We start from the raw sequence: 21,166 nt of genomic DNA, 5'->3' as shown, positions 1-21,166 counted from the left end.
TAATTTAGCATAGTCTACGTAATTTTTTTAAAGTTAATTAAAAATTAACCTAAATTCATTCCTTAATAATCTGAGGCTAAAATTTTAGGTTAGAAGGGTTGGAGCAGAAAAGTTGTTTATGGGTAAAAACCTAAATTTTCTAGGCTAAAAATTTTAGGTTTTCTTCCAAGGGTTGGAGGTGGTCTCAGACAATTTCAGAAATCAAGAAATTAGAAATCTGCAATAATCAATTTTACCCCTGATTATTCTCTATGGCCTCTTTGAGATCGATTTCTCCTCTTCTCTCAGTCTATAAAAACCTTATAATTTCATTGTTGTTATCTGCACCGCTGCATCCCAAATCCCTAATATCTCAGTTCTTGTCATTCTTGATCAAGTGGCTATTGCTTTTAGGTGATGATTTTAGTCTTTCACTCAAATTTTGTTCAAATTATTTTCATGTCCAACTATATTGAAATTCTAACACGATTCTCTTTTTGGTGCAGTTTTCTGGGGCTTTGTATTCCTGGGTGGTTAAGCTTTGGGAACTTGTGGTGAAAGCTGCTACTTAACTTTTGGTGAGTTTTAATTTGTATTAGACTATGCCTTTCTATGTTGCTATCTATTTAAGTAGTTAGGATTGTAAATTTTCTTAGTCAGCAAAAAGAAAAAGCAATTCAAGCTCTTTATGTCCTCCTAATTTGTGCTTTTGAAATCTTTTTCACATAGGAAGCAGTATTGGCTGCTTCTCTTTGTGTTCTTATTACGCTTGTTTTTCTCTTGCCCCCTTTTTGGGATCCTATGGATGCATATTTCAGAACGGAAAGAAGGCTTTGTTTTTTTTTCTTTCTTTTTTTTTTTGTTGATTTTATCTAATTATAATGACGCTTTGTTAAATTTAAATTAACAGTATATTGATTACTATTAAATGAAATTTCAAACGTGAAATTTGCAGAAAGTTTGTAAGTGTAAATTCATGTATAGTTGTGAATTCATGTATTACATATCGCTTTTGGTAATTTCCAAATTTTTTTGATATCTAATAGACTAATACTAATGTACTGAATCAATACTACACATTCAGATTATATGCATGTTAGAGTGTTTTTATTCTTTGTTTTTTTTCATTTGTTTTCTATTTATTTATTTGACATTCATATTGTATTTTCTTTTGTTGGATTGAGTGAGCTTTTTGGAATACAATGGCTGCGAGAGATATGTCTGTTGAAGCTACTGGAAAAGTAAGTTCTCAAACTTTGACCAACACTGATGCTTCGTCAGTGCCACCTCCTCCACTTGTGGATAATGGTAAGAAGAAAAAAGCAAGTAGGAAAATGTCCACTGTGTGAGATCACTTCACCAAAGTTGATGGTGGTGAATCTTTTGATTCCAATGATCCTAGAGCTGCTTGCAACAACTGTAAGAAGAATTATGCTTGTGATACGAAGAAGTGTGGGACCTCTAGTTTGTGGAACCATTTGTCTAATTAGTGTAAAAGGTATCCTCATGGGTTGAGGACAGAAAACAAAAAATCCTTAGCTTTGGGAGGAAAGATGGTAATAGGAGCCTTATAGCAATTGGCTTTAGTAAGGAAGCTTGTAGGGTTGGGTTAACCAAGATGATAGTTCTTGACGAGCTACCCTTTAGCTTTGTTGAGAAGGAAGGGTTTAAGCTTTTCTATGGTATTAGTTCCCCAAAATTTACTCCACTCTCACGCAGAATTATTGCAAGAGATGTGTTTCAATTGTATTTGGATGAGAGGAGGCTTTTGAAAAATGTGTTGACCACAAATGCACAAAGAGTTTGCCTTACCACTGATTGCTGGACATCTACACAAAACATTAGTTATATGGTTTTAACTGCTTTTTTTGTTGATTGTGATTGGAAATTAATTGGGAAACTAATTGAATGGGGAATAGAAAATGTGTTCACTGTCACTGTTGATAATGCTTTAGTAAATGATCAGGCTGTTAATTATGCGAAAAGGAAACTGAGAAATTGGAAAACTGATGTGCTTGTTCTTGATGGTGTGTACATGCATTTACGATGTAGTGCTCATATTGTGATTTTGATTGTGTCTGAGGGGTTAAAAGAATTGAATGAGTCTATATTAAGAATTCGATCTGCTGTCAGGTATGTGAGGTCCTCGCCCTCAAGGCTAAAAAAAATTAAGGAGCGTGTGGATCGTGTGAAAATAGAGTCTAAGGGTCTTGTGGTTTTAGATGTATCAACAAGGTGGAATTCCACCTATTTAATGTTGGTTGATACCCTTAAGTTCCAAAAAGCATTTGAAAGGTTGGAGGAAGATGATGGACATTTTATTACTTACTTTATAGATGGTGATTAAAAAAAAGGGTTGATTCCTCCTACAACTGATGATTGGGATAATGCATCAGTTTTTGTTAGGTTTCTAAAAAAATTTTATGATGTGACACTCAAGTTCAATGGATCTTTAACTATGACTTTTAATACTGCATTTCATGAGATGTGTTCAATACAACAAGAACTAACAGTTCTTGGTAGCAGTGGAGATCATTTGTTGCAAAAAATGGCTAATAGTATGAAACTCAAGTATGAAAAATATTGGGGTTTTATGGGAAAGGTTAATAACTGCTAATTATTTCAATGGTGTTTGATCCAAGATTTAAATTGGATTATGTTTCATTTTGCTTCAGTTTTATATATAGTGCAGATAAAGCGATTAAGTTGACCAAAGGTGTTAAAGATGTGTTACGCTTTATGACTTTTATTTGAAGTCTAATGAACAAGCTCCCCAAGCTCCGAATATTGGTTCATCTAGTAGTAGTGCACCAACGCAAATTGTTGATGGTAGTTCTATTGAAGATGCAAGATTGTCTCAGTTTTTGAAGATAAGAAAACAGAGAAATAGTGGTGAGTTAAGAAGTGAGGTGGATAGGTTCTTATTGGAACCTCCCAAGAATCCAATGCATAAGCAATTTAATTGCTTGAAATGGTGGAAGGTCCACTGGGAAAAATATCCAATTTTAGCTAAGATTGCAAGGGATGTGTTTGTAATACCAATTTCCATAGTGGCATATGAATCTACCTTTAGCACTGGAGGGCATGATTATAGGAGTTCCCTGACTCCTAAGATGGTAGAGGCGTTGATTTTCACACAAAACTAATTAAAGTCATCTCCTATCTCTTCAGAAGTTGAATCATCATCCATTGATGAGATGGAACTCCATGAGCAGATCATATCAGGTAATAAACTATTTGTACTTGTATTTGGTTTTCATTTTTCAAGTAAATACTTTCTGACCTGTTTTATTTTCATTTGTATATATTTTGTAGAGCTTTTAGTTGCTTCCACATCTAAAATGGATACCATTGATTAATACGTGGTTGAGTTAAAGTACTTTGCAATTTCTATGAACTAATCAAATCTAATCTTCTATTTAAATGCCAATGCTTTTGTGTTATCAATTTACTGATTTAATGAATGTTTTTAATCCATTGTAGGCTTGCAACTCCTCTTGAATGCTTTGGACCTTGACTTTGGGAATAAATTAGTAGATGTCATCTCATGGTGCTTAGGGTTATCAAAATTTGCTGCTCAAAGCTCATGGACACTGCCACTATCTAAAGTTTTGAATTTTATTATAATTTTGGGCTTGATAAGTTAATTCATGTTTAACTTTTGAATTTTATTAGTATGGAATTGTTAAGTTGATTTTCTTTTATGGTTGAAGTTTGGAACATGGATTTTAAGTATAATATTTAAGTATTTGAGATTTCAAGTTTCAAGTTCATTTTTTGTTAAGGAAATTCGGATTCAAGAGTTCTGATTACTCGGTTGAATCTTTTTAATGTTTGTTTAAGAAGAATAATAAAATTGTTATTAAAAAATAGCATGCAGCCTAAACCGAAAAACCTACCCAACCCAACCCACATAACAATGGGTTGGGTGGATTGGGTTACATGTATAAGCAACTGGAAATTATACATATACTAAAACCCAGTTTGCAGGCACTGTTTTGCACTGTTAATGAATAGTAAAATGTCGAAAATGCCATTATTTTCTTCTCTGTTCTCCGTTGTTTTTCCTCCTTGGCACAATAAATTTACTTATTTGTCCACGCTGCCCACACGTCGATCATCGTCGACTGCTTTGCTTCCACTACATCTCGAATTTTCCTCTTTTCCACTTCTCTCTCTCTCTCTCTTTCTCTTTCTCTCTTTCTCTCTCTCTCTCTCTCTCTCTCTCACAAAGCTAGGATTTTCATTTACTTCCAGTGGTCCTCCATTTGCTACACAAGTGTGTTCCATTTGCTTTTGGAATCTCTCTATTTCTCTCTCTCTCTTTCTCACAAACCAATAACCTAAACATCTCTTATCACAAAATGGACGAACCACAACACGATCTCACTCAAAACCTGCGAACCACAACAGGAATCCAACTACCTCTTCTTTCCCTTCCACTTCCACCCCAACATTTTTGGTAAGCTCTAAAACATTTTAATGAGTGTTAATTTCCGAATGCATGTCTAAACTTCATTTGGAATTTGGTTGTTTCCTCAATTTCATCATCAAACCCTTCTCATAAATTCATCTAAAATGTTCTACATGTATAATTTCATGTTCGTGTAGGTCATTTCAAATGGATTTCAAGTTGGCCTGCGGAGATTTAATTCAAATTTGTGGATTTGGGTAAGAAATTAAGAACCTGTGGGAGGATAAAATCTGGTTTCGACTCATGGGTCATTACCAATCATCCAAGGGGAAAGTGTTGTGCAAGGTAAAAAGCCCACAAGAAATATACGGACGCAAGGGACCGTGCTTAGATAACTACCCTACTATGGAGGAGAAGTGAGAGAGGGCGACAGGTTGTGGCACTTGTTCCTAAAGCATGCAGTCATATGACAGATGACCACTAAAGAAGTGGGAAATGAGGATTGGTTGTGGTGCTTGATCCTCAAGCATGCAATCCTATAAATAGGGAGAGCAGCCAAAGAACAAGGTACGTAATGAGAACCTGAGAAAATTCAGAGAATAGAAAATCAATCGACTGACTTGAGCGTCGAAGTATCTCTTGTGGGTACCACCCGGGCAAGTTATAGAAGAAGACTATTCAGGGGCATCTCTAGCGAAGGATTTGGCGAACGTGAGGATTGTGGTCAACGAATCTGTGGAGGCATTTCTTCTTGTGAGGGATCTCGCTCCAACAGTTGGCGCCGTCTATGGGAAAAAAAACAAAATCAAGCTACAAACATGACTGCATCCGCACAAGAGGTTCTGAATCCCTCTAGAGATGCAAAGACTCGATTGGTGCATGCGAGGTCTCATTCCTAAAATATTGAACCCAGTCTCGCCTTGGAACAATTTAGAAGGCTAACAAAGGAATTGTGAGAAACAAAAAAGACAGCCGATGAGGCATTGAAGAAGGCTGAGGCAAGAAACGCAGTGGAAAATGTAGCCGGCACCATGAGACAGCGTACAGAAGAGGAAGATAAGAAGGGGAGCTTTAGTAGTACGCCATTCAGCAACCGTGTTAAGGTGACAAAAAATCATGGCGAAGAGGATCACAAGGGAAAAGGATCGAAAAAAGTAAAAGATGTTGATTTGCGAGAACAAATTGAGAAGATTGTGAAGGGATACAAGCTACAAACCCCGGCGGAACTTACTTTAGAAGCGGCCAGAGGGATTCATAAATCACCATTCATGAAGGACATCCTGAAAGCTAAAAAACCCGCCAAGTTCACCCAAGCAAAGTTCAAGTTGTTTAAAGGCACAATTGATCTCGTTGAGCATATTTACCACTTCCAATAGCAGATCGCGCTCGAAGGAGACGACGAGGCCCTTATGTGCAAGTTGTTCCCCTCAAGTCTTTCGGGATCATCTTTAACTTGGTTCAGACAACTAAAACTGAGGTCTATCGGAAGTTTTACGGAGCTATGTGAGGCATTCATATCTCAATATGTTTGCAAACGAAGGCCAAGAAAAGATGTTATGATCTTGTTCAGCACCAAACAAAATGTTAGCAAAAGCCTTAAAAGCTATGTGACTAGGTTCAGGGAAGAGATGTCCACCCTAGAAGAATGTAATTCTCACACTGCGTCTTTGGCATTCCGAGAAAGGGTGTTGCCCGGAACAAAGATGCGTAGGTCATTAATCGAAATTTCACTATTAGACATGAGGGAGGTGATGGCTCGGGCTGATGGAATTATCAGACTAGAGGAAGAAGAACTTATCCAATCAAAGCAGGCCACAACCACTATTGCTGCATCTTCAGCGGGCACTACTGTGCCTACCTTGAAACCCACAACTTAGTCGAGGAACAAAGAGAAATTGCCGCACTATGACTTGCGAACTACCAGAACCAAGTTGCTGCTTACTTCAATAAACGGGTCAAGTTGAAAAGATTCAGGGTTGGAGAATGGTTATTGAGAAAGGTCATGGAAAACACAAAAGATTTGAATGCAGGGAAACTTGGACGCATATGGGAAGGACTATACGAGGTGACCGAAGCCTTCGGAAAATGAGCTTATAAACTCAGGCACGTTGAAACAGGTCAGTATGTGCCGCACCCATAGAACGCAATTCATTTGAGAAAGTACCACATTTAGCTTTTTGTGTTTATGTTTTCTGTATTTAAATTTCTGTTTCCAGCAATGTTGAAAGGTAAATCCCATTTTATCTTCCTTGCATGTCAAAGGTTGTATCCTTGGATGTTTGTTGACATCTCCCTATTGTTTGATAAATAAAGTTGCATTTCATTCAAATCTTAAACCAAGGGATGAGGATCGAATCAAGATCGAAAACACAAGATCGAGTGGGAAAAGAAAACCCAAGATCGGATGGGCAGAGACCCAATCAAGATTGAGAATCTAAGATCAAGTGGGAAAAGAAAACCCAAGATCAGATGGGCAGAGACCCAATCAAGATCGAGAATCTAAGATCGAGTGGGAAAAGAAAACCCAAGATCGGATGGGCAGAGACCCAACCAAGATTAGAAGTCTAAGATCAAGTGGGAAAAGAAAACCCAAGATCGAATGGGCAAAGACCCATCCAAGATCGAAAATCTGGGAAAAGAAAACCCAAGATCGGATGGGCAAAGACCCATCCAAGATCGAAAATCTGAGATCGAATAGGTAAAAAAAAAAAAAACGATGAAGACAAATATGGTCTCTCTAATGCACGGCTACTAGTGGTACCGACTAAACTCTCTTTTTATAAATATGTTTATAAAGAGAGAGAGAGAGAGAGAGAGAGAGAGAGAGAGAGAGTGAAAGAAGCAAGTGTGTCGGGGTGTGTGTGTGTGTGTGTGTGTGTGTGTGTAATATATGTATATATAGGTGTGCAGATTAGATATGCTGACTAGGTGTGCAGTCTAGCATTGTGGATTATATGTGTAAGCAGGAAATATACATGGTAAATAAGTATACGTGTGTGTGTGTGTGTGTGTACATCAGGTAAAAGTGTATGTAGGTGTGCAGACAAGATGGGACAGAGATCTATATAATAAATACGATATAGGTGTCAGTCCACTTTCGTAACGTGCCCATCCTGGTATTCAGGGAATATCGGGGTCGGGGCGTGTCAATATGATTCTCCCTGTGGCCTTATCCTGAATCCAAAAACAAAATGCATCAAATATGAACCAACAATTATTGTCCAAGAAAATTCTGTGAACTGACAGCAAGTTAAGAGTTATTCTAGGAATATAAAGAACAAAATTTAATTTGATAGACTACATAGGAATTTTGAAAGTGGAATGGCCAAAATGAGTGATTGATAAACCTTCACCATTTGCTGTTTGTAGTGTGTCATTATGAGGATATGGATAAGCCAATGAAAAATTGTGCAAATCATTAGTCAAATGATTGGTAGCACCAGAATTTGTCAACGATAGTTATGGTGATGCTGAATTTGATGAAGAAGATGGCATAGATAGCATATTATAAGAAGATGACGCATTTATATAAATTGGCAACTGAGAAGATTGCATATTCATCAAGAAGACATATTATTCATCACATGAGGCATAGTATTAAAAAAATGAGGATATTGCATTCATGGCAGTCATCTGTGATCCAGAAATCTTGGCTTTGTTTCTATAGAAACATGTCTTGGCAGCGTGATTGGTTGTATCACAAATCTAATAGGACTCAGAAGATTCAGCATCTCTATATAAGCACAATTGACAGACGAATAACCTTGTTGGGAACACAATTGACAAACAACATTAGTAGATAAGGCAACACAATTGAACTGAGAAGAATTTCCAAGAATACCAGGAGCATAATCATGAACAATAGGTTTGGAACTACAGTACCTCTAGCCTTGATTATTGTAATGTATGTTCCCCTGATTATTCGATTTCCCTTTGCTTTTGTATTTGGAACGATTGCCACGATTGAAAAAAGTTGGACTGCCCAGAATTCCCACTGTGATTTCCATTGTTAAAACCATTACTGCCATTTTGGAACCCAAAAGTACCATTAGAATTCCAATAGGAAAACCTAGAACCACCATTGTGACTTTGATTTTGAGCCAGCAAAGTAGTGGGAAAATAGACAGAAGAGTTACTCTCAATAATTGCTTCCTCAGCAAGCAACAGAGCAGGGCATGAAACTCCTCAAGTGAAATCACACTTTCATGAACACGAATAACACACTGGAACATGTTATATTTAGCTGGAATACCATTTAAAGCCAAGATAACAATGTCCTCATCAACAAAAGTAACCCCTGCTGCAGAGAGATAATCTCTAGCCTCCTTGATGCACTGAAGATATTGACTTACAGAATCAGCCCCTTTCTTGATAATTTGTAAGTCAGACTGAAAATGGAAGTCTTTGTAATTGTGGAAATTAGTCTTGAAGACCCACCCATAAATCTCTTACATTGGTGCTCCCAATTGCACAAGAAATTGCAATCGAAGACAAATTAGCAGTGATAAGTTGCATTAGTGCTCTATCATGCATCTTCAAAACCTTAAACTCATCAGATTCAACTCTGAAATTGGAACTAGTGGATACAACCTCTGAATCAGCAGAACTTGAAGAAGAAAACTGAGAGGGACAAGGATTTGATCCATCCACAAAATCCATAATGCCATACCCTTCGAGCATCAATTTCATCTAAAAATGCCATTGAAGATAGTAGGTATCATCCAACTTAGCAGCAACAGATGAAAAAAATATTATGAAAATTATGAATATTATGCTTTGGTTGATTTGCTATTTTACGCATGTCCTAGGGAGATCGTGAAAGAAAATAGGCAAGGTTTTGAAGAAATCGTTTTACGCATGACTTATTAGTTGATTTGCCTATTGCTTAGGCCACCCCCTTGATCATGAATTTCAAAAAGTAATTCATTGATTAGTAGATTTGCAAATGAAAAATCAGTTGAGCAAGGCAGAAAGACAGCACTTGATCACTAGTTCACGACTGTCCCCTTATTTAATAGAGAAAGAGAACTGCTTTACAATAATGTAAGAATTAAAACTGGGTAGGAAACATATATGCTTTACAATAATTCTGTTTGTCATTTACCTTCAAAACCAAAGCCGACTGATAATTACGAAATATGCTTGACAGAATCACTTTTGTTTTACGTTGCCGAAATATTACTTTACCATCTAAATTGTCATTGGTTACATGCACTTGTTCTTCTATTCCTGTTAATAGTGCTGGAGTATTTATCCAAATTTCGATAAGAAATCGATGTTATCTTGTATCTTTGGCAGGAGAAAATCTAATGTGCCACAATGTATGATCCCAGTGACAGGGTAGAATCGCATACATAGAAAATAATGTATAACATTAAAATGTTCAACCCGAAATTAATATCTAGACAAAATTGAAGATGGTGGCAGGCTAAACATGTTGCCAATTCATCGAACCAATAACATCTAGGAATGCAGTGCATGTTTCTTTGTTGTTCTTGTGCAGAACATCTAGACTTTTCTTACAATTGAAATTGATTCACTAATTTTTCCAAGTTTGCAGATGAAGAACCGTGTTGACCATTGGCTTCCTCTGCCAATTTCTTCCACTCCATGGCCTCATGCTTCATTCTCTTACCCTTCTCTCCTTGCATCAGCTCTCTAACAAGCTTCTCCACTTCATCTCTCTTCACATTTTTATCAATCTCCATACCAATGCCCTATTCTTTACAAGTACAGTGACAGTTTGTTTGCTGATCAGCAAAGAAAGGCCAACACAACATGGGCACTCCTGCAGACACACTTTCCATTGTCGAATTCCAACCGCTGTGTGTCAAAAATCCTCCAACTGATGGGTGGTTAAGGACTTGCTCTTGAGGGCACCAACTCGCTATTAGACTTCTTCCTTTAGTTTCATCCACAAACTGAGATGGAAAAATTGCTGATTTACCAATTACCAAGTCAGGCCTAATTACCCAGAAGAGAGTAAGCTTGCTCTTTGCAAGTCCCCAGCCAAACTCCACAAGTTGTTCCGGTGTCATGACCGTTATGCTGCCGAAATTCACATAAACAACCGAGTTTGGCTTCTTATCGTCCAGCCAGGGAAGACACTCAGCTTCTTCTCTCCACAGACTGTATCCCAAGGACTTCAAAGGATGTTGTGGCATCTAATTCAGAAGTAACGGGAGAGGGCCAATCGCGTAAATGGGTGGATACATACTTGAGAGGCCATCCAAAACATCTTGCTCCAGTGCATCAAAGGTATGTACAATAATTGCTGAAGCTTCATGAACTCTACTCATTACTTCAAGGATGTTGTTAAAAATTTTGTCATTGGGATTTGTTGTCACAAAGTCGTTGGGGAGATCCCTCAAACGGATATGTTTCATTCCTGGAATCCAATCTATTATCTGGTCTAAAAAGCCATTCGTGAAACTGCTCTCATCTACAAACACCCAAGCAATACTTAATTAATAAAATTAAAAATAAAATCACAGGCATGTTTACGAAATTAAAGAGCAACTCTCTTGAGAATTTTTTTATTTACCAATGCCACAACTATCATCCATGGACTTTAGATCAATTGGTCACTGGCGGTGGTATATTGATTAAAAAAGAAATATCAAATAATAACGAAATTATACACTGCTAATTCTTTACCTTTAAGCGGTGCAAGTCCTCTTTCCACCAAAGCAGGATATTTCATATAGCCCATAGAGCTGCTTGCTGAAAAAGTAAAGAAGAGTGTAATGGGAATGCCAAGTTGTTGAGCTGCAGTGGTTGTGAAAGCCATGAAACCATCTGAAACAATGAGAGTAACTGGAGGAGTAGTACGGTTGAGTTTCTTTATGAGATCAAGAAAAGGTGCCAAGAAATTGTTTTTGACGGAATCTGCAAGCAAATTGAAGTCTTGGGTGGAATCGTCATCTCTATCCGGAAGGCCATCTGGGATTGTTTCAAACTGAAAATCATCAGGCAAGCCGTCAAGGGAGTCGGGTCCTAGAGATTTAAGAAAGCGACTGTGATTGAACTCGGTGTTGACATAGGTTATACGAAAACCTTTATGGTGGAGAAGTTTAGATAATTGAAGCATTGCCTTTATGTGACCTTTTGCCGGAACCGGAATACAAACAGCATGAGGCTGATTAGCTTCTCCTACAGAAACCATCTTAGATTTTGTGTTTGCCTATTTGTTTGCTTTGCAGTGCTTGCACAAATTTCGACTATTTATAGTGCTTGTGATCTACTTTTCAAATGATCTTGTTTGAATTAAGAAACATAAGTAATCTAAGCTGAATAAGTTATCAATTGTGTTTTGATTTGTATAAGAATTTTATAGGTCAAAAAAGAGAAGCGTAGCTGAAGGAGATGAAGAAGCAAAGTTGAACTGGGGTCTTCGGAGAGTCCTTCTACCTGTTTTTCTTTCTTTCTTGTCTAACTCGGCTCGCTTGAATGTGTTTTTGAAAAAGCCAAAAACACTTCCAAAAATGGTCATTTGGCAAATATTTCAACAGTTCGGATCGTTGAAATACATTACAAAATGGATCTCACACTGTATGTAAAAAATGTGTTAAAAAAAGATCGGGTCATGGTTCCGTCCCTAAAAAATGTGAAACAAATAGATGATATTCAAAGAAAACACCTTATGGTCATTTTCAATTAGTTTAGTTCGGCCCACATAACAGAAAATTTCCGGGCCACACTCCTGCTAGCCATGAATAATAGTCGATCAATATGTGGATTACAGGGATGGTCAACTGGTACATCTTTATCTTTATCTGTATATATATATAAAGCCAGCAGTCCTATTTTGAGGTCACGGTTTATCAAAAATATTTGGATAAAAATGCCTTCAAACAAAAAAAATTCAAAAACAGCCTAAAATAATATAAGGGTATTTTCATCATATAAACAGTATTTTTTATAATTAATTATTGAGTGCTGATAAACCCATTCTGCTGTCTTATTTCTCCACCCATCTTTCATTAATTTTTTTAATGTCAATTTTAACCTCTTGTAAAATGACATATAAGGACAAAGCAAAAAAACTAGTTGCTTCCAATGATCTGCAAGCACACCCTAAATTCACACCCAAATTAACAATTCATGGACTCACAAAAAAGCTACATTCTTGTTCGGATTTTATCATTCTACATTGCTTTTGGGTGTCTCAATCACTCCCTCAAATTTTCAAAAATGTTGAAGACACAAGTACTATTGCAAGGAACCATATGATCAAGGGCCACGCTCGGAGCAAAACTTCATAGAAGTTGGTTGAATTGTATAAATGGCTGGTGGGTTTGGAGGCAGAGGCTAATGGGTTTTCCTATTTGTATGTTTTAGTGCTCGGGGTTGGTGATAAAAGGGGAATCTGACACACCCCGACCCCGATATTTCCCGAATTCCAGGATAAATACTTGCTGACCGACACCCGAAGGTGAGGAAAGCCGTTTATTGAGTGCAAATGTTGAAAACAAAAGGTAAATAAGGCTTATAAATATAAAAGAATAATTAATTTGCAAATAAGGACTGTGTTCAGAGCACACCTCTAATCTAGAACACTAAAAGAAAATAATATAAAATTGAATGAAACAAAGGAATGGGTCCTACACCACGAGGACTCGAAGATGCCGATGCGGAAGTGCATGGACGTCGGGATTGTATGCCTCCATTCTAAGTCCTGAAGGGGGTGCAAAACAAACATGAGTGGACCAAGTTGATATATATACACGTAGTAAAACAGTTATCAACGTACTAACCCCCAGGTTTTATGAAAACACTATTATAATGCTAAACATAGGTTTTTCTGAAATCTAACATGCCATGTAATGTCTCAAAACGTATTTTGCATAAATAATAAACACTAGTGAAGGTCCGATAACTCTTCAGGCCCTATGCCGGCTCCCCGTCTTTGAGCAGACAGTCAGAGGAAAATACACTTCAGGCTCCATGCCGGCTTCCCGTCCCTGTGCTAAATAGCCAGAGGAAACACACTCCAAGCCCTATGCCAACCCCAAACTGTCGCCCGGGACGGACCTGATGGTATCCCTGCTAGATTCTATCAAAAATTTTGGCATCTTTGTGGCAAGGATGTTTGTGATATGGTTAAGGTTTGTTTCAATACAACTCAACTCCCTGACAACATTAATAACACCTTCATCTCGTTAATTCCTAAGGTTGATAAGCCTACAAGCATGACACAGTTGAGGCCTATCAGTCTGTGTTCTACGCTCTACAAGGTCATCTCTAAAATTTTGGTGGGTAAATTGAGACCGCTTCTCCATAAACTTGTTAGCCCTACTCAAGTGAGCTTCGTCCCGGGTAGGCAAATTATTGATAATGTCATTGTTGCTCAAGAAATCCTCCATAAGTACAGAAGCACCAAAGGTAAAAAAGGGTACATTGCTTGGAAAATTGACCTTTCCAAAGCTTATGATCGTCTTCAGTGGAGTTTTATTAGAGAAGTTCTATGGGAGATTGGGCTAAGAGGGAAAATTTTGGAACTCACCATGCAATGCGTTACCACAGTCAATTACCAAGCCATTGTTAATGGTGAGCTCACTGATTCTTTCTCCCCTCAATGTGGAATCAGACAGGGAGATCCCCTTTCTCCCTATTTATTTGTGCTTTACATGGAAAAACTATTTCATATCATTAATGGTTGCATCACCACTAAGAAATGGAAGCCAGTTAAGCTATCTAGCAATGGGCCTCCTGTCTCTCATCTCTTTTTTGCAGATGATCTTATTTTGTTTGCGGAAGCCTCCTCAACTCAAGCCAGATTACTGAAGGATTGTCTTGATATTTTTTGTGCCGTGTCTGGTCAGCAGGTGAATTTTGATAAATCATGTATCTACTGCTCTCCTAATATCTCTCGAAGTAAGGCTATTGAAATTGCCAACATCTGTGGTTCTCCTCTCACTTCTGATCTAGGACACTACTTGGGTGTTCCGTTACTGCATTCTAGAGTCAATAAAGAGACGTATGAAAACATTGTGGAAAAAGTTCAACGACGACTCTCTGCGTGGAAGAACAATACTCTCTCTATGGCAGGTAGGCTTGTCTACCTAGAATCAGTTGCCTCAGCTATTCCAATCTACTCAATGCAATCTACTCGCCTCCCAGTTTCCATATGTGATAAAATTGATAAGTTGAACAGGAATTTCTTATGGGGTCACACTGAGGATAATTCCAAGGTTCACCTTGTTAAGTGGGAGACAGTACCCACGCCTAAATTTATGGGTGGTTTAGGCTTGAAAGATACTCATTTTATGAACCAAGGCCTCCTTGCTAAAACTGGTTGGAAACTTATGCAAAGAGACCCGGGCCTCTGGGCACAAGTTTTGAAGGGAAAATATCTCAAACACTACGACATGGTGGGTGCTTGCTCTGCTAAGTTCACTAATTGTTCTCATACTTGGCGTGGAATCCTCTTTGGTGCCCAAATCCTCCCTAATGGTATGAGATGGAGAGTCGGAACTGGAAGCCAAATTCATTTTTGGAAAGACAACTGGCTTGAGAGTGGCGTTCTCGAAAATTTTGCTACCATCCCTCTTTCAGCTGACATGCTTGAATGGACTGTTGAGGACTTCCTTACTGATGATGGTTGGAATGTAGACTTGTTATATTCCTGCCTTCCTCCTGATATTGTGGAACATATTTTCAGTTTACATGTTGGAATTGCGAATCATAGGGATGATAAGGTAATTTGGAGCCTCACCAATTCTGGAACCTTCTCCGTGAAAACTGCTTATCTCTCTCTCTTTGGCGATGATGATATCATTCCTTGGAAATGGAATTTCATTTGGAAACTCAAGCTCCCACCCAAATTAGTGACTTTTCGTTGGACTATTGGTCATGGGAAAATTCTCACCAATGTGCAGAGAGCTAGAAGAGGTTTAACTAATAACCCGTGTTGTTCAATCTGCCCTAATATTGAGGAATCAATGGATCATATTTTCAGGTCTTGTAGGCATTCCCCTTCCTTTTGGAATGGTGTTGGAATCCCTTCTGAAGTTGCCCATTCCTTTGCTCTTGATTTCCAGAGTTGGATGGCCATAAACCTTAGGACACACTGTTCTACCATTCATGGTTTACCCTGGAATCTAATCTTTGCTTCAACTCTCTGGTATTGCTGGAAAGGGAGGAACAATCTTGTCTTCAATGATGGTCAACAACCGCCTGTCTCACCCCAGAAGTTCATTTTTCAATTTGCAAGGGATTGGTATAATGCCAACAAGTGTTCTTCTAGTAAGCCTCATAGACAAATCATCTCAATCCATTGGATCCACCCGCGAATTGGTAGATATAAAATCAATACAGATGGGAGTTGTAAGGACCCATTTAGGCACATAAGTGCTGGAGGTTTGATTCGCAATTCTGAAGGGGATTGGATTAAGGGATTTGCTGCTAATTTGAGCAGAGGAACCATCATGGAAGCTGAGCTTTGGGGTGTTTTCATGGGCCTTTCTATAGCTTGGGATGAGGGATGCAGGGATGTAATCCTTGAATGTGATTCCTGGGATGCTGTTATTTTGATCCAAAAACCTATTCTAGATTCGCACCCGCTCTACAACCTCATTATTGTCTGCAAAAAAGCCATCGGAAAAAATTGGAGATGTGAAGTCACTCATATCTATAGAGAAATGAATGCCTCAGCTGATCACATGGCTGACTTGGGTCATGGGCTATCTCTTGGCCTTCATGTTTTTGTTTCTCCTCCTACCACTGCTAGTAATTGTCTAGTTTCTGACTCTATTGGCAGGGCCCTCCCTAGGGCTGTTCTTGCCTGATTTTTTTCTGTTTTGCTTGCCGGGCTTTGCCCTCCCTTGTACCAAAAAAAAAAAATCAACTTCATAGTATAAATTCATCCATCATCTATACTATAAAGAGGTGTTCTAAACATGTTCTAAATATCATATCGTCATCCATCAGATATTCTATAAGAACATGGGTTATAAGAAAAATAGTAATAATTCAAACTAGCCTCAGTAAGCATCTTATCTCGTAAAACGTTCGTAAAACATAATCATCAAATCATGCTTTTCATGTATGCATTTATACTATCAAAACATGCATTTTTAGAAGGGGTCCACTAACAGTACTTCGCCGTCGAAAAGTCACGCTATCTAGCGAAGAAGGAAACGCCACAGATAAACGCCCTTAAGCACATAAATGGTACATTTATTCAAACTCTACTCAAACGACAGACTTTGGAAAAACGAACATCGGAAACGGGTTCAGAACGTCGAAATTAGCCTAGGAGAGGTCCCGCACGAAAACCCAAAAAGTCAACGGTCAAAGTCAACGTTGATCGTTGACCAGTCAAAGTCAACGCTGACCGTTGACTGAGTCCGGGTCAGCAGGTCAAACGGGTCTGGGCTTGGATCCGAATTGGGTTAAAGGGTTTGGACTTGGGTTGGATCCGAGTTTGGGCCTAAAGGGTTTGGGTCTAATGGGTTTAGGGTTAACAGGCCGAAGGCCCTAAAGGAAATGGCCCAAAGGCCTTTAAATTAACAAAACCAAAATAAAAATAATAAAAAGGTTGGGTTGGGCTGCCCAAGGTTTTGGGCTTGGCAGGAAAGGCCCAAAGGCCTTGGGTTTGGCGGTTCGCCGGATTCCAAGGTTTTGGGCTTGGCAGGAAAGGCCCAAAGGCCTTACTTTACAAAGGACGTATTGTAAAGTAAAAACAAACTCAAGTTTAGTTTGTTTTTGTTAATTGCTCTGGAGTTATTCGTTTATTTATTTTTATTTTGTCACATCTTAATTATGAAATTTCATATTCTATTTTTGAGATGTGATTCGCACCTTAATTTGAGACTTGTCTATATTTTTTTAATTAGAGCATGACAATCCATGGGCACCATTGACTATCCCTAGTGGACTATAGTACAGGGCATTATTTTTTCCTCTCTTTTGGTTTTTTTAACAAACAATAGAATAATCTACATTAAACGACGGAAAGGGGGATTCATACATAAAATTTCAAATGCAAAGACGAATGTTTTTAACAAACTGAGTTACAGCCACTTACTAGTACATGATATTATTTGACAGAATTTAAGATGGTGGTCGCAGGCTAAACATATTACTAGTTATTGAACCAAAAAACATTTAGGAATGCAGTACATGCTTCCTCACATCTTGCTAGCCAGATAATTATCATTTGAGGCTATGGCCAACAATGAAAAAACATCAAAAGCTTAACAATATTGTTAAAGCTGACCTCTAGCTTTTCCTTAATAGCACACGATTTACTAAATTGTCGAAGTTCTTGGATGAAGAACCGTGAGGACTAGTAGATTCTTCTGCAAGTTTCTTCAACTCCATGACCTTATTTTTCATCTTCTTAGCCTTCTTCCCCTCCATTAACTCTCTAACAAGCTTCTCTACTTCATCCCTCTTCACGTCATTATTGATTTCCATGCCAATGCCCCATTCATTGCAAGTATAGCGGCAGTCCATTTGCTGGTCGCCAAAGAATGGCCAACAGAGCATAGGCACTCCTGCAGTCAGGCTCTCAATGGTTGAATTCCAACCGCTGTGTGTTAAAAATCCTCCAACTGATGGATGGTTCAGCACATGCTCTTGTGGGCACCAACTTGCAAATAAACTTCTTTCTTTTGTTTCAGCCACAATCTCTGATGGCAAAATCGCTGATCCGCCAATTACCAAATCGGGTCTAATTACCCAGAAGAAAGGCAGCTTGCTGTTTGCTAGTCCCCATCCAAACTCAGCTAGATGTTCGGGTGTCATAACAGCTATACTGCCAAAATTCACGTACACAACTGAATTTGGCGCCTTACTATTTAGCCACTCGAGGCATTGAGTCTCTTCTTTCCATAGACTGTATCCAATATTCAAGGGATGTTCTGGTATCTGGTTGAGAAGTAATTGAAGAGGGCCAATGGAATAAACAAGCGGAAGCATAGATGCCAGAGCATCCAAAACATCTCGCTCCAAGGCATCAAAAGTATGAAGAATAATTGCTGAAGCTTCATGAGCTCTATCTGTTGATTCCATCACGAAGTTTAAAAATAAGTCATTAGGATTTGTGGTTCGAAGGAAGGTTGGGAGATCCTTCAAACGGATACCCTTCATTCCTGGAATCCAATCTATAACCTTGTCCAAATAGCCATTTGTCAAACAACTCTCATCTACAACACACAAAAATTTACACACAAAGTTACGATTAAGCAATTAAAAGAGTTAATCATAAATATCAGTTTGTCCAATAGTTGTAAATATTTAACCTTTAAGTGGTGCAAGTCCTTTTTCGACCAAAGCACGAAGTTGTATAAAGCCCATGAAGCTGCATGCAGCAATAGTGTAGAACAGTACTATAGGGACTCCAATTTCTTCAGCAGCTGTGATTGTGAATGTGGACATGAAACCGTCTGAAATTATGCAAGTCACCCTTGGATTGTTGGAAGTGGATAAGGCGTCGTTGTTGAGTTTATTGAGGAGGGCACGAAAGGGAGCCAAGAAATTCTGTTTTCTGACAGAGTCAGCAAGCAAAGCGAGATCTTGGGTGGCATTTTCATCTGAATCAGGAAGGCCATCTGGGATGGCTTCGAACCGAAAATCAGGCAAGCCGTCAAGGGAGTTGGGGCCGAGAGATCTAAGAAAGCGCTTGTGGTTGAACACTGTGTTGACAAAGGTGATATGAAAACCTCTATGGTGGAGAAGCTTTGCAAATTGAAGCATGGCCTTGATGTGGCTCTGAGCTGCAGCTGGAATACAAACAGCATGAGGCTTATTAGGTACCTCTCTGGTATCCATCCTTTATTTTCTGTATGCCTTTTTTTTTTTTATTGTAGGCTCAGCGTTTGCAGAATGCACACTACTAATATTTATAGTGAGCACTTTTCAATATGTTTGCGTGAGGAATCTAGGAGCCTGTTTCATATGCAATTTAAATCCAATTTTTTTTTTTTTATCTTAAATACAGTTTGTGAGTTTCAAGTCAATAATTCTTATTTGATAGGACTACTTTTTTAAAAAGTAAACTCAAAATCAACTTAAAAAATTAGTTATTTGTGAAAAATACAAAAAAACAAAAATAGTTTTTAAAGTTTTTAATCTGATCTTCTTCTTTCCTCTCTCCTCTTCTTCTCTCTCCTCTCTCATCCAGTCATTTCCTTTTCTCTCCTCTTTTCCAATCTGTTATAATTTTCTCTCCCCTCTCTCATCTTCCTTTCTCTCCTCTCTCTCTTCAGATCATTTCCTTTAGTTTTCTCTGTCTCTCACTACAAATTCTCTCTCTCCGTTCCCTCTCCTCTCTCTTCCTTTCTTTCGAATTTCTCTCTCCCTTTCTTATTTATTTAATTGTTAAGATTTAAAAATAATTCGTACCAAAAGAAATGGTTTTAAGAAATAGTTTTGAAAATGATAAAAAAAAATTAATAGTATACCAAAAGGGCCTAAGTTTTTGCAATTAAATTAATTTGCAAGATATAGAGTAACCAAAATTCTTTATGAGTACATGCATGGTTCGGTAAATTTCTAATGTGGGATATTTCTTGGTTTTCTCACACGTTTCCTTATGTGTGGAGAATTTTCAAGTTCAATACGTGAATAACCGAGTGACACGAAATACGTATAATGGTTAGGCTTCACATGTAAGCCAATTTTCTCTGATTCCTTGTATCACATACAAAATTTGTTGAAATTCCGATAAGGAACACTTCTTCACATCCTTTCATTCCTATTCTTATCTTCACACTAGCTCAGGCTGTTAAATAATTTTATTTGCAGAATCTTGAATGGTGTAAATAAGGAACACTTCTTCACATCCTCATAATGGGTTAGGCTTAGCCCACTCCCCGCTCTATTAGTGTAAATAATATCGTTTGTTTATAAATAAATAAATAATAAAAAATAAATGTTAAAATGAGCGGGAGATCTAGTTCGATTCTTGCCAAGACGAATCTAAATCACATTGCTACTAGCCTATTATGAGACATAGTTCACTCTCCTACACTCTTACTGTAGATAATATCGTTTGCTAAAAAAATTGAGTGACATAAATGAAACAAATCCAACACAAGCTCCACTAATCCAAAGCAATCTTTATAATTAGTCCAGATGAAGTCAACCTGATGGATCAACTTTGACAAAGGTAATATGAAAACCTCTAGTGTGCAGGAGTTTTGCAAATTTAAGCGTTGCCTTGATATGGCTTCACGTCGGAACTGGAATGCAAACAGCGTGAGGCTTAGTAGCTACTGTTGTGGTTGTTGAGAATGAATCTTACATTGATGAGAAGAGGGATCTTACATGTACTTATAAGTAGTTAGGCCACTCTTTATATTGTCAATTGGTTTTGTGGTGAACCTCAAATTTTCATGGTATCAGAGCATGTTGGCCCACGTGTGAAGCCTAATAGTAACACGTACTCCACGTCATCCAATTCATGTTGTCCACGTGCTTGGCTTGAAAATTCGTCATACATGAGGGGCCTTGTGAAAAATGTGAAAGTAAAAGAGTCTCACATTGGTGAAAGGAGAAATCTTGCAAGGACTTATAAGAGGTTCGGCTACTCTCTACATTTACAATTGGTTTTATAGTGGAACCTCAACTTTCTTTAGAGTGTCAGAGCGGGTTGTCTCATGTGTGAAGCTCAACGGCCACACATGTTCCACGTCACCGAGTTGTGTTGTCCACGTGTTAGGCTTGAAAATTTGCCACACATGAGCGGTCAGGTTGAGAATGAATCTCATATTGATGAGAAGAGAGACCTTGCATGTGCCTATAAGTAGTTAGACTACTCATATT

The 21,166-nt window shown here is 38.2% G+C and overlaps 1 protein-coding gene, 1 long non-coding RNA gene and 1 pseudogene across 2 annotated transcripts; 1 reads left to right on the top strand and 2 right to left on the bottom strand.

Moving 5' to 3' along the window:
• The first annotated feature begins 210 nt into the window (after positions 1-210).
• On the top strand, positions 211-3,705 carry LOC125473722. Its single transcript, XR_007255521.1, has 4 exons — positions 211-393; positions 486-557; positions 1,164-3,204; positions 3,463-3,705. It is a non-coding gene; the product is annotated as an uncharacterized LOC125473722 (long non-coding RNA).
• A 5,997-nt stretch (positions 3,706-9,702) lies between these two features.
• Positions 9,703-11,671, bottom strand: LOC103966503 (annotated as a pseudogene).
• A 5,687-nt stretch (positions 11,672-17,358) lies between these two features.
• Positions 17,359-19,349, bottom strand: LOC103966502 (7-deoxyloganetin glucosyltransferase-like). Its single transcript, XM_009379670.3, has 2 exons — positions 18,643-19,349; positions 17,359-18,546 (listed from the first exon to the last, which is right to left on the bottom strand). The coding sequence occupies exons 1-2, from the start codon at positions 19,169-19,171 to the stop codon at positions 17,618-17,620; spliced, it is 1,458 nt and encodes a 485-aa protein (XP_009377945.2). The 5' UTR covers positions 19,172-19,349; the 3' UTR covers positions 17,359-17,617.
• Positions 19,350-21,166: the final 1,817 nt, after the last annotated feature.

Source organism: the organism of the source record quoted next, unplaced genomic scaffold (assembly GCF_019419815.1).
Source record: "Pyrus x bretschneideri cultivar Hongxiangsu unplaced genomic scaffold, Pyrus_bretschneideri_v1 Contig93, whole genome shotgun sequence".
Taxonomy (NCBI): domain Eukaryota; kingdom Viridiplantae; phylum Streptophyta; class Magnoliopsida; order Rosales; family Rosaceae; genus Pyrus; species Pyrus x bretschneideri.
Note: the sequence above shows the minus strand (reverse complement) of the source record. Positions and strands in the feature narration are given on the sequence as shown.